Below are 18423 nucleotides of genomic sequence, written 5' to 3'. Positions count from 1 at the left end.
TCACAAAGCACTTTTTTTTTGGGGGGGGAAAGCTGTGTGTCATTACCGCAGCCCACTGATTGGCAGTAGCGGTTATATCATGTGATGGCACTTCTGCAGCAGTATCAACAAAGACCAGAGACCACAGTGGAGAGCTGGCACTGGAACAACTGTGGGACAGTGCAATAGTATTTTATTTTTAAGTGCAAGAACCCGATAAAATAAAATATTTGATGACAACCCCTTCAAAGGTGTTTCCAAGGTCTTAGATATTGATGACCTATCCATAGGATAGGTGGTCAATATAAGGCCGGTGGGCGTCCCAGTGTTTGGCCATGGTGTTAATAAGATCCATAGATCAGCTGTTACCAGGTCCCGCTTGTGCCGGATGTACAGAGTGTATGGAGTGGCGCACCACAGATCTGTACACTGTGTAGTTGCTGTTCCTGGGTACTGAAGATCAGTGAAGTGAATGGCATCTGAGCTGAGGTACCGGAGAGTGGCTATATGCAGGTGTTGTTCTCCATACACTCGGTACGTCCAGAAGCTGCAGGACCTAGTAACAGCTGATTGTTTGCTGTGTCAGGTGTCGGACCCCCATCTGTCTGATTCTGATGGCCTATTCTAAGGATAGCTAATCAATACACAACCTTTTATAAAGGTTACATTTATACTGATGAATCTGGCTGCCAGATACTGTTTCAGCTATAGAAGGAATGTTAGGTAAAGCGAGGGCACAGCTAAAGGGAGCTGGCAGGGAATGCTCCTCAGGTGCTGAGTGCCAGGGGGTGCATATGAGGCACTAGGCTTTGGCCAGGGTATTTAGTTACAAGTCTAAGGCAGAGAAGTTAAACTTTCCACTTGGTTAGGTCAAGACCAGTCACGATGCAGGCTAAATCAAGCATTAGGTAAGTATTTGGAATAACAAGTTTTACCCGTGTGTTATTCAGGCTGGAGAATGTTTACGCAGTGTTTGGAGCACATCATGAATTAGAACAGGTCTCACTTGAATTTAGAGTCTAGTATGTTCCCACATGTTGAAAATAAGCAAATATATCACTGCTCACAATAAACAATTACTGGCAGATGAAGAACTGCAGAAACGGCCATGGCCACACCTCGCATTTCATCACACACAGGCACGTCGTCCATAGCAGGCCCTGACAGTGCATAACATTGGACGAGTGCATAACATTGGACGAGTGCATAACATTGGATGAGTGACCAAGCAGCAGCGCTGCAGATGCTGAAAATGGCTGATTAACTCTAAAGGAGGCAGAAGAGGTTAAAAGCAAAAATTACTGACAAAGGAAGAAGTCTCAGTACAGTCATAGTGCAAGATCTCCCGCCTATTTTTTTTATTTTATACCTAAGATGCACTTTAATCACTCAGACTGTTATTTTTTATTGTGACTTTTTTCTCATCAAAGTTTTTCAAAACAAAGACACTTCAGGAAACACTGGTTTTTTTTTTTCCCGGAGCGTCTTTTTTTAAGCTTCTTTGGGTCATTTCCGGAGCACTTTTTCAATGTTTTTGGCCTCTAGCATTTTTCTTTTCTGTGTTTTTCAAAACTTTTTAGTTCTTTTTTTCTTGTTATGTATTTAGAACTTTTTTAAAACTCCCTTCAGCAGTGAAGAAACCACTAGTGTTTATTAAAGGGAATTTTTTCATGTCAGAACTAAGAGTAGCATCTTAATCAGCGCCTGTGCTGCATTCCATAAAGGGGCATATAATCCCCTGACTCCCCTAGTACACCTCCAAAAAATCTTTTGAAATTCTCCCTCGCTTTATGTAAACCCTGCCAGTCCGGTCCCGATAGGCGTCCTTGCTGAGGCGTCTACCCCTCCTCCCGGCTTCTGATTGCCGTCCTTCTGCTCTGGTTCACTTGGATGACGACTCCTGCATCAGCCACACAGCCAGGTGAAATATCGCCCCTGCACAGAGACATCGCTGCCAGCGCACTTTGCTCTGCCCTACTGTGGGCATGTGCACTACTATTTTAGGCTCTGATCATAGTAGGACGCATGCACACTTATGTCTTAGGCTTTGCCCGCAGTAGGGTAGAGCAAAGTATGCAGGTGACGATTTCTCTGTGCAGGGGCGATATTTCGCCTGGCCATTTGGATGATGCAGCAGATGTGTTCCACGTCATTCAGAGCAAGAGGACGGTGATCAGATGCCAGCAAGGACACCTGAGCGTGGGAAAATTTCAAAAGGTTTTTGGGGTGTATATGTCACTGGAAGCAATGATCACCAAGCTACGACTTGCCTACTTTTGACACATCATACGAAGAGAGCAATCACTGGAGAAGGACATCATGGTCATAAGAATAGAAGGAACAAGGTGAAGAAGAAGACCAGCAACTTCATGGCTTGATACTATCAAGATAATGGCAGAGAAGACCGTGGTGGACCTATCTAGGCTGGCACAAGATCGATCTTCCTACAGAACGTTCATCCATCAAGTCGCCATGGCTCGAGATCAAGCTGGAGGACGTTAACTAAATAAACAATAATGGTTGAATTATTTGAGCAGCACTATACTGTATGGTGATATTTGCGGTGTGACATTACCTAGTCACTGTACAGTACATTACTTTCTATTGTTTGATGATAATGGGGTGGCACTATATCATTTTTATTTTGACAACTTAGGTATGGGATTGAGTGATACAGTGCAGGACACTATACAGCCCATGGCGACCCTGCCTGTAGGAGCCATGTAGGCACATTGTGTTTGATCAGATTAGATTATTGGTACAATACATTTTCTATGGGGCGTTACACTTTTTTGAAATGTTACAGAAGTCCTCATGTCGCTCCAGCCTCATAGACATAACTTGGGTGGAGGTATGAGTATCTGTGGTTGATTGCCTCTTACGTCTGGGTGAATGATGTACTAAGATATAAATTATCATGCCTTGTAATACAAACAAACCCTTTTCTGTTTTGGGAAATGAGCCAGGATCCTTCAAAACAGTCTGAAAGTACCGAGGACATGGGCGAAGACCTTTCTGCAGACAGCCTGTTCCATTCCAGAGCTAAAACAGACTTGTTTACTGTCAACTTATACCCGCACCTCCTAATGACCATCTACAGATCTCACATAATGGAATAGGTGCCAGGCAAACCCTAAAATATAATTTACTTTATTAATTAAATGTTAAAACGACATATCACATGCTACAATATATAAACATTTCATCCCGCTAGTCTTTTTTTATTGTTCCTTTTTATGTCGTTTTGCCTCTTCATGTATTTTTTTGTGTCTTTTATAATGATTTTTTTTATTGCTGAATTAATAAATTAAATGTTCTTTTTTAGTGATGAGCGAATATACTCGTTACTCGAGATTTCCCGAGCACGCTCGGGGATCCTCCGGTTATTTTTTAGTGCTCGGAGATTTAGTTTTCATCGCCTCAGCTGAATGATTTACATCTGTTAGCCAGTATAAGTACATGTGGGGGTTGCCTAGTTGCTAGGGAATCCCCACATGTAATCAAGATGGCTAATAGCTGTAAATCATTCAGCTGTGGTGAAGAAAACTAAATCTCCGAGCACTAAAAAATACTCGGAGGACACCCGAGCATGCTCGGGAAATCTCGAGTAATGAGTATATTCGCTCATCACTATTCTTTTTGATTTTGCATTTCATTGACTTATTGATTGTGGCTATAGGTGTTGTATCTACAGATCTCATTAACACCCGGCCAACCACTGACTGCTGCTAAGAGAAAATGACAGTAAGAGACAGAGATAATCAGTGGCAAGTGCCATGATATTCCATTGTTTTCTAGGTTTCACATATGGCCCAAACACCCATGGTTGCTTATCTGACTCTTCACCTACATCTGTTTCCTGTTATATTACCCCTGACATATAGCCTGGGGGGATGGGAAGGAAAGGAAGATAATATGTGTGCTTCTTCACTAACATACCTCCTGCAGTATGGAGATCCTTATGTGTACAACTACATTGTATTTTTTACCTTATTATTTCTTTTATAGTAATTTTATTCTTTTTTTTTTGCATAATTGTTCTTAAATAGTTGTCTCATAAAATAACTCATATATGGTTGATTTGTTGCAATTTTCTAGGTTTTCCACAGTATTATGGTTTATACATTTGCAATAATAATTTCCATATAAGCTGGCATCCCTATAACTTAAATGTACCACTATCTCATTAAAGAGGTCTCCCTCTGTATGGAGAGTAGAGATGGGAGAATCGGGTCTCATGATTCCAGTCCCATCAGCCTGGGAATCTCCTTACCTCCTGCCATTCCTGGCTTTTCTTTTCATTACCCGGGCAGGCACAACGTCATCAATTCAGCGTGACGCACAAATGACTTTATGCAGGACCAGCTAATAAAAAGAAGAATTCGGAATGGCAGGAGGTATGGAGATTTGTAAGCTTCCCATCCAACAGTCACACATTACTGCCCTGGACGATGGATAGGAGTCCTGCAAATTGATTCTGGAGTTCTGGAGACTTATTTTCAAGCCAAAAAAAAAACCTGAAAAAAAAGGGCAGTTCACATTTCATAGTATTAAATTAAACACTATATGGCCAACATATACCGTAGAAACTCGAGTATAAACTGACCCGAGTATAAGCCGACCGCCCCTAATTTTGCCACAAAAAACTGGGAAAACTTAATGACTCGAGTATAAGCCTAGGGTGGGAAATGCAGCAGCTACTGGTAAATTTCAAAAATAAAAATAGATACCAATAAAAGTAAAATTAATTGAGACATCAGTAGGTTAAGTGTTTTTGAATATCCATATTGAATCAGGAGACCCATATAATGCTCCATACAGTTTATGATGGGCTCCATAAAATGCTCCATATTAAAATATGCCCCATATAATGTTGCACAAATGCTGATTATGGCCCCATAAAATGCTCCATAGAGACATTTGCCCTGTATAATGCTCCACAAATGTGGATTATGGCCCCATAAGATGCTCCATACAGATATTTGCCCATATAATGCTGCACATGGCCCCATAAGATGCTCCATACAGATAACTGCCCCATATAATGCTGCACATGGCCACATAAGATACCCCATACAGATATTTGCCCCCATATAATGCTGCACATGGCCACATAAGATGCCCCATACAAATATTTGCCCCCATATAATGCTGGACATGGCCACATAAGATGCCCCATACAGATATTTGCCACCATATAATGCTGCACATGGCCCCATACAGATGCCCCATACAGATATTTGCCCCCATATCATGCTGCACATGGCCACATAAGATGCCCCATACAGATATTTCCCCCATATAATGCTGCACATGGCCCCATATAGATGCCCCATACAGATATTTGCCCCCATATCATGCTGCACATGGCCACATAAGATGCCCCATACAGATATTTTCCCCCATATAATGCTGCACATGGCCACATAAGATGCTCCATACAGATATTTGCCCCATATAATGCTGCACATGGCCACATAAGATGCCCCATACAGATATTTGCCCCCATATCATGCTGCACATGGCCCCATACAGATGCCCCATACATATATTTGCCCCCGTATCATGCTGCGCATGGCCACATAAGATGCTCCATACATATATTTGCCCCCATATCATGCTGCACATGGCCACATGTTCCACCGCTGATCGCCGCTGTGTCTTCCCCATCCTCTGCACCGACGTTCAGGAAGAGGGCGGTGCGCACACTAATCGCATCACCACGCCCTCTGACCTGAGCGTCACTGCAGAAGACACAGCGACGCCGATGGTGGAACGAGGAGCAGGTGAGTATCGCGCACTGCCCCCGTCAAACTCACCTGTTCCTGGCACGGTCACTGCACATCTGTTCTCCGGCGCAGCATTTTCTTCCTGTAGTGAGCGGTCACCGTTACCGCTCATTACAGTAATGAATATGCGGCTCCACCCCTATGGGAGGTGGAGCCGCATATTCATTACTGTCATGAGCGGTACCATGTGACCGCTCACTACAGGAAGAAGCTGCAGCGCCGGGGAAGCAGGGACCTGCAGGGACCGCGCCAGGAGCAGGTGAGTATAATTAGACAGCCCCCGCTCCCCCTCCCCTGCTGACCCCTGGGTATGACTCGAGTATAAGCCGAGAGGGGGACTTTCAGCTCAAAAAAATGGGCTGAAAATCTCGGCTTATACTCGAGTATATACGGTACATACACGATGCGTCAGCACACTGCTATTAATGAATTATATGAACTCCACTATTGGTGTAAATGTTAAAAACGTAAAGGTACTTAGTTTTTTATCAAAGTGCACAAAAGCCATCCAACCACGTCAAGGTGTACCTAAATATGGATGGTCTCTCTCTCTATCACTAATTTCCTACTTCATGTGTGTGCCAAACCAGCCTCATCTGAATAGGGGTTGAAGGAAAACCAGGCAGAGCACACAATTAAAACTTTGTCTGGGAGATATGTGTAGATAAGGGGTCTTAGACCTGAAGGGGACCTCCTATGTATACAACAAAAAATAGGGTCTGCACACATTCACGTGGATGGACTGGCTTTTGTGCTCTTTGATAAAAAAAACACTAAGTACCTTTTTTAATGTTTACAGCAATATTGGAGGTCATGTATTAATTAATCACAGTGTGCTGACACATAGTTATTTTTATTAAGACAATCACCATGGGAAAAAAAATTGAAAAATAGCTCCTATAATTCAGCCAACTATAACGCACGTGGTAGTGGAACCACCTAACTCTTCACTAAAGCCCCTGATGGTGGAGTTAGACATGGCTCCAGATGAACGCCAGGTGCTGCTCCAGGACAGACCCCGGACAAATGGCACTTGACCCCCAAAGTGGCAGGAAGCTGGAACGTCCAGGAATGGGAAGGATCGGCTGATGCAGGCAGGCATGACAGGTGTAGAGGAATGGCAGGTGCTGCCATGCATGGCTGGTATTCCCAAAAGGCACGACAGAGGCAGGCAGGGCTGGTATACAGGAACATCAGGTACTGGCAGGTGCAGGCAGGAATAGGCAGTAACTTGGAAACAGGGGACCTGACAACTAGCAAGCATGCAGACATACTGATAGAACACATTGCTCAGGCACCTTCTAACAGGTGGAGGCGCCTTAAATAATAAGTGTCTCCCAGCCATTGGTGCACGCTGCATCTCCAAGAGACCGGGAACGTGCTTGCACCCTAAGCACAGTTCCCGGGGATCTGTCAGACGTGTGCAGACCCCAAAAGACTGCAGGAGCAAGAGGAAGCAAGGGCCAGGGTGGTGAGTGAATTGCCATCTGCTGTGGGAGAGGAGGATGGGAACCACACAGAGATGCCAAGTCTACACCAACCAATACCCTTCTTTGTAGTAATGAGGCGCAAACCCCCTAAAACAGCGCTGTTTACAGATTGGTCTCTAGTTTGGCTGATATGAGCTACCTGGATTATTTCCATAATCATAAGTGTTATTTGTACATCTAATGGCCCAATTATCATTTAAATGCCACAAAAGACAGAAGAATAATAGTCTTTTTTAAATCCATAAACTTGAGAAATTCAGCACCTTTTTTAATTGTAAACATACTTTTGTCTAGAAAAGTCCTGAAAAGCACTAAACACATATGGCTATCAGCACACCACCATTCTAGTAGCAATCCTAAGAAAAGAAAAGAAAAGCTAAAGGCAGCAAGGTTTTGTTTAAAATACATTTTGTTTGCGTTCTGCTCTTAAAGAAGGATTGGATATCTGTTAATCATTGAACCCTGGTGTGCGGAGGAATGCACCTGATGTTATCAATGTACTGTTATGTCTGTTATATACATTCATGATTTTACATAGGCGGCAAATCATAAAATTGCCTAAAGAAGAAACAGGTTATTTGTTAAAGATGCATAAAAATAAACGGTTTACCAAGGATTTTATCACCTTGAAGAGTCTGTCTCGAAATGACAATCCTCATCCATCGGCTCCAATGCAGTGTATAGATATAATAGAGAAGGTTACCTGCTGGTATCCACTTCCATAAGCCAGAAAGTTACTATGCATGGGTATGTGCACACTGAATCTTTTTTTGCTGCATTTTTGGAGCAGAGATTCCATGAGGAGCTTTGAGTTTTTGAGGACTTGGAGAGTTTTGGCTCAGTTTCTGCTCTAAAACCTCCTGAAAATTCTCAGTGTGAACATGCCCCTAGAGTGGCGTTCATTGGCTCCATTAGAACTGACATCCAGGCCAGCCTCATAAATGTTGCATTTCTCACTGCAAAAATCTGAAATCTATGGGCAGCTTTAATTTTAGGATCAACACGTTACTTACTTTATGTTAGATAAATAGACATTTGCTTCACAATCTATCGAAGATCCTTGACCATGACTTCTATACAGAAGATTAGACACTTCTTTTGTCACTTTGTACTCAGTACAAGTTTATACATGCATTTAGTTTATATTCGGATTATATTGTTGATTTAAAACAATTGGCTGATATTATAAAGTGTCTGAGAAACAATGCTGCACTTTTATCCAGTGACTATTACATATCAGCTCCATTCACTTCAAGTGGGGGATTAAAAGCAATACCAGACATAGTACATGGACCAGAGTGACACTGTTTCTGTAAAGGGGCAGACCCTTTTTATCATGGTGGACAACACGGATTTATGTGGCATTTGAGAGGCAGCTTACATTTCATAAAGGGAACCTGTCACCAGGTTTTTCCCGTATAGAGTACTAGCATGCTGTATACTAGTCCCCAATGAGCTCTGCATAACACAAAAACTGCTTTTATTATACTCATCTATGGCTTGGTGTAATGTGCGTCACTGGTCTTAATCCAGCGCCTCCTCTCTTCTTTCTTGTGAACGCCGTCTTCCTTCTTGCGTACTATGTCATCCACACAGTGTCCTCCGTTGCGCTCCTACGCAGGTCTACTTCTCTCTGCACTGCCAAGAGCAGAGCAAAATACTATAGTGCGCATGCGCCGGCGCTCTTGGCCTTTCCCTGCGCATGCGCATTACAGTATTTTGCTCTCCCCTCGGTAGGGCAGAGAGAAGAGCGCCTGTGTAGGAGCACAACGTAGGACACTGTGTGGATGATGTAGGACGAGTCATCCACAAAAGTAAGAAGAGGCGCTGGATCAAGACCAGAGACGCCCATTGGACCGGACATCGCCATAGGCGAGTATAATAAAAGCTATTTTTTGTGTTGCGAACATATATACAGCATTCTAGAATGCTGTAACACAGGACTTACACGTGCTGATCCTACTTTTTATGGGAAAAACCTGGTGACAGGTTCCCTTTAAGGGAATGTGCCATGAGAAAATGACCTATTGTTTAACGCAAGCTTTGTGATAAATCCATTTAAATAATGTGAAAAATTTATTTTATTTGTTTATCCATATCACAACCCTTATTAAAATTAAAAATTAGAAATTTTGCAATTTTCATACTGGCCACTGGGGCTTTTAAAGAATCTAATTTCAAGATTTTTGGTGGAAATTTACATGTACATTAGCAGCAATACACTGACTCAGAAATTATTTTTTGCATTGAAGCATCAAATAAATGTGTGCAGTGGTCAGCTGTGGCATCACCTGGATCCTGTGTTATCAGCTGTGTATTCAGGTGTTATCTGTGATCGTAACCCTGCCTCTGATGGTAAGGAACCTGCTGAAAACTCTTCCTGAAAGGACAGGAAATATGAGTCTATGGGTTTGCTCACACGGCAATGTTTTATCAGATAGCACTCGGCTCAATGCTATAGTATGGGACAATGTAGATATCTGAATATTTTCTCATACCGAGGCAGCATGGTGCGAGTGGCTCTGATATTCGGGCCACGTGCACCCATACAAGTCTATGGGTGTGTGGGAAATAATGGATTGGACTCTTATGTAATCCCAGTACTGTCCGATGTACGCGCACAGAGACAATGGAGAAGATGGAGAAATTATGTTCTCCTTCTTCTCCGCACCTGTGCGAGATAATCGGATCACACTCAGATGACGCTGGGATCAATCTCTGACAGAGTTTGAGCCAAGTGTCATTAGCATAATTGTCCCAATTCTCTCACCTAAGAGAACATGCATCAGTGTGAATGAACCCTAAAGTAAAGTAACCCAGTGGCCAGTGTGTAAATGGCAAGATTACTAATCATGATATGAAAAAAGAAAAAACATTACCATTTTTTTCCAAAAGTACATTGTAGCACAAAACTCAAATTAAGCAATAGGTAATTTTCTGATGATAGCTTCCCCATAACTGGATATTGCACATTCTTTCATATTTCCAATTATGCTCATTTCTTACCCATTTTTCTTAACCCTAGATAACTATACATGGGACAACTCCACCAACGGCAGCTCCCAGCTTGGGAATAACACAAATGAAGAACAAATCATTAAAGTGAATGGCTGGCTGGTGTGCAAAGAGCAGGATGAGATGCTGAACCTGGCCTTCACTGTGGGGTCTTTTCTTCTCAGTGCCATTTCCCTGCCTTTGGGAATCATCATGGACAAGTATGGGCCCCGCAAGCTGAGGCTAAGTGGAAGGTGCGTGATGTGTTATACTGTGCATTTATTATTATGGCTTCACTTTTTATGTGATATAATGTAATGTAACGACTTGTTTTCTATTTCTCAGTGCCAGCTTTGGTGTTTCTTGTCTTCTAATTGCCTATGGAGCAAGTAATCCCAACTGTAAGTAAGAGCCATCTGCCAATACATTGCAGTTCTTTGTGCCATTGGTTTATGAGTTGTGCTATGTACATGGTATACCCTATATCAGAGACCTAAACCGGCAAATTGTGACACCAGAGATTACCCCTATTGGTGAGCCAGCTGTATTATTCCAGGAAGCCACATGGATATGCATATAAGAGCTTGTAGGCCTTTCAAACATAAGTTAAAAAAATAATGTTTTATTCCACATGCAAATGAAGCTGAAGTGCTCTGGGTGTGGCCATAGAAGTGCCTGAGCCTCCGCCTCCCGGCTCTATTGCCCGCTTAGCGCTACCTACTTCATCTTGACTCACTAACCTGACAACACAGGCAGTGAGCTGTCAGACAAGCAGAAGAAGGGTGCGCTAGGTGGGGAATGGAGCCGGGGAGGCAAAGGTTGGGGCATTTCTCCAATCACAACCCGAGCACTTCACTCTTACTTTCATATGGAATAAAATAATGTTTTTTCAGTAACAGAACAACGGATCGGTACAGGTACATATTGTTTTATATTTCTAAGCCCCACTTGTACACATGTGAGGTTTGGGGGGTGGATCATGCTGATTGGATTCCTTTAAAGATGATCTGCCTACTATCCTGACATGTCTGCCTTAGTTAATACTTGTACTCACCATAAAATAATAATCTTGTAGATTTTTTTTCTTAGAACTGTGTCGTGCTGTTCCTCTGTTATTCCTACTTGAAATGTATGAATAAATTGAAAACTGGTTAGTACCATTCGTCTGGTCAAACAACATGTCCGTTCACACTCAGATTGTGAGAGTACATCCCCTAAAGAGGAACACCCAGTTGTCAGTTTATTCCTACTCTTCCAGGAACAATAACTGAAGCATGGCAGAATGCAGAGTTCTAAGAAACAAGATTCCAAAATTGGTCTTACAAAGAAAAGAATTCTATTTGAGAACACACATCAGGAGAAGGTCTCTTAAATGCCAACTCTTCACAAATCTGGGTTTCTGTGCACTGTACATATTGGCCACAGGTCTCCTGACCTAAACTCAACACCCTCATAGGCATAAATCAGGTTGTCAAATTTGTGTCAGGAGACCCCGAGCCTACCATCATTTGTGGACGTGTGAAACAGGGCTTGTATCTAGTACATACCAGTGGGCATAAAGTCCTCTATTAGCCGTGTTTGCCAGCTAGTTAACAGGTGAGGACGTCACAATAATATGTCAGATTGTAACCCTATGCTTTTCTTCCCATTACAGCTCTGTCTGTGCTGATTTTCGTAGCCTTATGTCTGAATGGTTTTGGTGGAATGTGCATGACCTTCACTTCTCTTACAGTAAGTCCAAAATTAACAGAATTGACACTGTCATCTACAATTGTTGAACAATATCCTCCTTCAAAGTAATTCTAGATAGCTGGGTCCTTGTCATGAAATGCCAGTCTGTGGTGGTATAGCAGCAGGAACACCCACAGATACGAAGCTGGTCTTCAACATTATTATGTGGATCCAAACATATGTAGCCCAGTATGAATAAGAAACCTATAAAGGCACCGATACACGTTAGACTAACTTTGTCCGAACCCGCCGAAATCAGCAGACTAATGTGTATGGGGGCCTCCAGATTCTACCCTGACAGATGATGTCAAGGAAGACAAGGATCTGGAATGTCCCACTTTGGAATAACAATCCTTTTGTCTCGGTGACATAAGCCACTGCCAGAGGAGTCTGGCAGCAGCTCTTTTATATAGCACACAGGAGCGCTCAGCCGATCTCTTTTTTTAAAGGTAGTTGGGGGATATAGCTGCCTGAGGAACGATCATGTAGTCGACAGTGATCTAAGAGTATGTGCACACTGACTATTTCTTCTAAGTCTTTGGAGCACACTCCCAAGTTTTTGATGAGTTTTGAGTTTTTCAGAAGGATTTGTAGAGTTTCCTCCTCAAAAACTCCCTGTGAACATCCCCTAATGTGTATGAAGCCCGTAAGTGAAAGCCTTATAGGGTCCCCAACCATCCACTCATTTGATTGGAAATAAAACAGACAAATACTGTCATCTTCTCACTGAGGGTCTGAAACTGGAATTGTTCATTGTCCAGAATGGTTGGGGTCCAGTCTCGAAAGCATTCTGACGATTTGGACATGACATAAAAGCCTTTTTTATGATTCTCCTGTAACTTAGCCTAGTTGCTACAGCTGTGCTGATTTATTCATACATGTCCATGCGATCACAAGACGACTATAAGCTGGTATCGGCCTAAGTCCTAGTGATAAGATGCCAGTAGGAGCTTTGGCTGCACCACCAGCAGGTCTTGTTGCTCGGAGAGGCAATGGGTCGCACTCACTGCTGTAATGTGCCTTCTGTGTCACTGCCCTAATGCACAAATGGGTTTGCTCATGTGTGTGATCCTTGTTTGCTTTTCAGTACCCGCTCTCTTCCTTGTATAAGTGTTCTGTTTATGGAACACTTACACTAATCCCTTTAGGGCACCAAGTCCAAATTGTTTTGTTACTTTATGGCTTATGCCATTTTTTTTTCTGTGTTGTATCAGTACATTGCTATAAATGATACCAGTTAACCCCAATAAATACCATTCCACTTACTAGCTAAACTGAAAACAGCATTAGGCGAGTTTCACACGTCCAACTTTTTTTTTCAATGAGAGAAAAGCGAATCGATATTCAGCAGTATTTATTATCCAATTTTTGGTCCGTGTGTATGTTTTTTGCTGTCCGTGTGTCTGCGTGGAATCTGTTCATCTGTTAGTAAAAAATACAGTTTCCAAGATTCTCCTTCCCAATCCATATAAAAACGGACAGCACTTGGATGACAGATTCATGGACCAATTGAATTGTCTGGATGATTTTATTCTCACATCGGATCAAAATCAGCAAGTCTCCATTTTGTTTGATTTTTTTTAAGTCAATCGGTCTGCACAAAAAAATCTGTGTGAATATGTACATAGATAATAATGGGTGCAAGTTCCATCCATACAGACATGGATAAAGCATGTATAGGACACAAAGTCGTCTGAATATAGCTTTAGGGTGGCTTCACATCAAGACTTTTTGTAAGAAAAAAACACATTTCTTTAACAGTTTTTAGATGTGTTTTTTTATTTAAACAAAACCAGAAATGGGTTCAAAAGGAATGAGAAATATGTTAGGTCTAGTACTTTTCTTACTGCTAAAGCCACTCATCTTCTAAAATACCACATCAAACTTATTCATAGGATCTATATTTCCTATGTAAATATATATTTTTTCATCTGTACGGAATAACGATGCTATTCTATGCATAGTTATCCAGTAAAAAAAGTGTATACTGCCAGTAGATAAATGCTGTGGCATCCATCGGAGGTAAAGCACTGGAAATCGTGTCTGCGTGTCCGCCCAATGTGCAGTGCAAGCATACAGTGATTGCACCATTATTCATTTGCCACCACTGTTATACAGAATAGGGCCCTCAGATTAAAACAACAAGTCCCACTGACATGTTTCACCATATGCAAGGCTTCATCAGGGGAAGTACTACATTTGCCCCTTCCCTTGATGAAGCCCTGTAAATGGTGAAACATGTCAGTGGGACTTGTTGTTTTAATCTGAGGGCCCTATTCTGCCTAACAATGGTGTGATAATCAGACGCTATAGCTTATTTAAAATGTGCAATGCTAGCAGATTAGGGGCCAATCTTTTTTAATCTTTCATCTGCAATACCCTTATTATTTTGATATTAAATAAAAGTTAAGTTTTATGGCCTATTAGAGAGTTCACGCCATGGAGTTCTCCTCTTTTGTTTTCAATTAGTAATATATCCCTCCCAGGTCATGTGTACCCCACTGGTTTTTCTCTTTTTACATATATTCACTTTATAATTTGGGTACATCGTAGTAAAGGCTCCCAGCATGTAGATACATGTGCTGAAAGTCTCCGTAAACTATCAGCAATATTGTTATTAAAGTGGCTGTCTCATTAAGGAGATTATAGGCATATCTTTAGGATAATCCACTGATCTCCGAATCATTATGACACCCGCTGAAGGTGACAGCAGCGCTGGGAAAACCACGTGCCCTTAATCTCCATTCACCTATTTCCAGGAGGCCACATGGATGGCTCTTAGGCTTCGTGCACATGACCGTAATTTCGGTTTAAGCGCTGTCTGTTGGCACTCAGACCAATGTTGTTCCATGGGGCAGTGCAGATTACCAATTTTTCTCCCTGTCTGAATCATCGTGTGATAAAAAAATGCAGCATGCACCTAAATCGGATGAGACTCGGCCATTCAAGTCTAAGTGTGTGAGAAAAAACATTGGATGCCATACGGAGCCACATTATAGCATCCAATTTTTATGGATACGTTGCAATTCTCTAACATAGGAAACTGTAAATGGTCTTGGAAATCATTTATAGCTGCTGCCGTAATAAAACGGATTGTATACGGACTGCACACAGATGACAAATGAGAAAATGTTTTTCCAATTTTCTTGATGAAACTGAATGATTTTTATACACTCGTGTGAACCTAGCCTTATAGTCAGTGGTTGGTTGTTCAAATCCGGAGAAAGGCGAGTGTGCCATTTTGTTCTGGGATGTGAGAAGTTTCAGAACTCTAACCACCACCAATTGGGCGGCATTAAAGGGCTTTTACCTCAAACAAATTACATTTTAATCAATTGATCTTGGAATAATGATAATTTCCTCAATTTGATATGATTAAATAAAATGTTCCTGTGCCGAGATAATCTTATAAATGTGCTCCACTGCCCCTGCTGTGTGCTGTGTAATGGCTGTGTCTGACCGTACAGGAACATGGTCTGATCATACCACATCTCCTGGGTAGGGAAGGATATATATACCTTTTTATATACAGTCAATTTTTTCTTTGAGATAAAACATGGTTTAAAAACAGGCAGGGAACTGTTTTACCACACAAATAATCAGCTGTGATCTCATGCTGTCCTGTCTATATACTCTTTTGCTTCCTCCCCTACACTGGAGCTGTGGTATGATCAGACCATGTCCCTGCACGGTCAGACACGGCCATTACACAGTACACAGCAGGGGCACATTTATAAGATTATCTCGGCACAGGGACATTTTATTTAATCACATCCAATTGTGGAAATTATTATTATTCCAAGATGAATTGAATAAAATCTTTGTTGAAAAAACCCTTTAAGGATTGTTCAGATGAGAGTATTATTTTGTCCTTCTGCACACGTAGAGCACAGACATCCATTATAGCAAAAGTGCCAGTGCACAGGGCCGACTTTCCAATTGGACTGATGGTCTGCTTGGAAAGAAATCGCAGCATGCATCACTTTACCCCATTTTATGGGCCAGGATAATGCACACAATGAAAGGCACCTGTCTGCAATAAAGAGCTGCATACTGATCCCATCATGTCCATATTTTTGCTCCAATGTGTTTGATGAGACAACCTCTTTAACTCTATAATAGGACAAGGAAAAGGTTCCTGTATGTTCATCTATCATCACAGAGTTAATAATTGCACGTCTGCAGATTCCTGCTGAGAAGTTCCTGAATAACATGCTGATAAATTAGGAAAGGAACCCGGGGTCATTTCTGCATAGACCAGGTCTCTAAGGCCAGACATTATGGTGATTATTTTTTCTAGACTGCTTTATGTAAACTGGAGCATTCAGGGCATTCTAATTACCGTAACCCTTTTTTGACCAGGATTTGTTTTGGGTCCTTTTCCAAAACATACTCAACCGGCTTATTATTAATTTTTATGGGACAGGTGACACTTTTGAGTTTGGTGAATGAGAGCCAGAGTCCCTTTAGTATTGTCTTAACCAAGTGAGGGCTTTGTATTTTTGTAAAAAAAAAAAAGCCAATGACAAGCAGGGAGGTGAGGTTTTCCTGCTTCCCCTGATAATATCTCCTCCCTTTCTGACAACCAGTGAATTTGGTGTCATGCAGACGTCCGTGCAAATTCGTTTGAGCATGGACCCCTAATGTACGGACTGTTGCGGTTCTCCCGAACCCAGCGTCAAAGCCTCAGAGAAATATATGAAGCTGTCCGGGAGAGCCGTGGCCAGTCTGTAAATTAGCAGTCCGTTCTTAGATCGATTTGCACCTACGTCTACATGAGTCCTAAAGCCTAAGCCTGATATATTAAGAAAATAGACAAACTTAAGTAAAAGTAGTAAGAATCCTAGAATGTTAGAGTTGGAAGGGACCTCCCGGGTCATCATGTCCAAACCCCTGCTCAATGCAGGATTCACTAAACCATCTCAGACAGATGTCTGTCCATCCTCTGTTTATAGACCTCCATTAAAGGAGAACTCACCACCTCTCGTGGCAGCCTGTTCCACTCATTGGTCACCCCCACTGTCAATTTCTTTTCCCCTAATATCTATTCTGTGTCTGTACCCCAATGTATTCTCTATCACAGAATGAAATACCTCATAGTCCTTTGGTCAGTGATAGAAAATATGTACTTGTAGTTCTTGTGATTTAGTCTGTGAAATAATAATATGGGATGGCGATATGCCTTACGTATATTATCTAAACATATAGAAAGCCTCTCCACCATATCTCCGCCTCAAATCTTGTTTTTCTTGTATATTCATACCTGAAGATGACGGGTACAATGAAAAAAATAAAATGTGATAAGTGATTCAGCGCCACTCCCAGGGGACTGACTCCTGACAATAAGTGGAGTCCCTCGAAGTCTTTAATCTATAGTCAGACAGCGAGCAAAAGTTTGTCCTAATGTGTTTTGTTTACATTCTCCCTAAAATTTCACATAATAAAACTAATATAACTTTCCTATATTAGATGGAGCCTGTCATCACTTTTTTACGTATGGATGTTGAGATGTGAAAATAGAATTGCTCGTCCCTAAATAAAAATCATACCTTTTTTTGTAGAGATCTGATGTGCCCGTCACGAGAAATCTAGTGTAGAAGCCAAATGCAACACGAGGGGCGCGTCGGTGGTCTTGGACTGCATCTTTGAAGTGCATGGGCACGCCCCCAATGCACTTAAAGCCTGATTTGCATATGGCTTCTATGCTGAATTTCTCTTGACTGACAGATCTGATCATCACAACAAAGGACTCATTTGTATTGAGGGAGAAGCATCTATACAGCCATATTACAACTTCCATATTTTAAAATGTGCTGACAGGTTTCCTTTAACATACGATACAGGACAGGAAACCCATTGCAAGTCATACCTTAGTCATAGAGACCAGTTATATGCTGGGTGGACCAGCTGCTTTACCTGGACTTTAACTGCATTATGTTACAGGCAACTATTGTGAAATAGTCATACTTTAATCACATAACTCCTAATCTGTAAATTGAGAACCGTAGTGTGCAGTGTCCACCGGCCATACATATTAGAGAACTGGTGGCCGAATGATAGTGTGGTGGCAGCGATTTCCCCCGGCTTTCCCATCCGCAGGATCACTTGTCTCCAGTATTCTCTATGAGAGATACGCCTCCGCCGCACCAAACAAAAGGATCGGTTGCTAAAATTCAACAGGCCAGATTCTTCTTCCCTCAATATCATCTGGAGGGGTACAGTGGGGCAAAAAAGTATTTAGTCAGTCAGCAATAGTGCAAGTTCCACCACTTAAAAAGATGAGAGGTGTCTGTAATTTACATCATAGGTAGACCTCAACTATGGGAGACAAACTGAGAAAAAAAAATCCAGAAAATCACATTGTCTGTTTTTTTAACAATTTATTTGCATACTATGGTGGAAAATAAGTATTTGGTCAGAAACAAAATTTCATCTCAATA

General features: G+C 41.8%; 1 protein-coding gene across 2 annotated transcripts in view; it reads left to right on the top strand.

Annotated features, from left to right (window-relative positions):
* Positions 1-18423, top strand: part of SLC43A2 (solute carrier family 43 member 2) — a 94310-nt gene that overhangs the window by 42084 nt on the left and 33803 nt on the right. For both annotated transcript variants that reach the window (XM_069761340.1, XM_069761341.1), the window contains exons 3-5: positions 10284-10506; positions 10598-10653; positions 11907-11983. In XM_069761340.1, the coding sequence (XP_069617441.1) occupies positions 10284-10506; positions 10598-10653; positions 11907-11983 (356 nt within the window). The remainder of the gene's footprint in view (positions 1-10283; positions 10507-10597; positions 10654-11906; positions 11984-18423) is intronic.

The sequence above is a fragment of the Ranitomeya imitator genome, chromosome 3, assembly GCF_032444005.1.
Source record: "Ranitomeya imitator isolate aRanImi1 chromosome 3, aRanImi1.pri, whole genome shotgun sequence".
In the NCBI taxonomy this organism is placed as follows: domain Eukaryota; kingdom Metazoa; phylum Chordata; class Amphibia; order Anura; family Dendrobatidae; genus Ranitomeya; species Ranitomeya imitator.
This window is presented reverse-complemented; position numbering and strand designations above follow the sequence as displayed.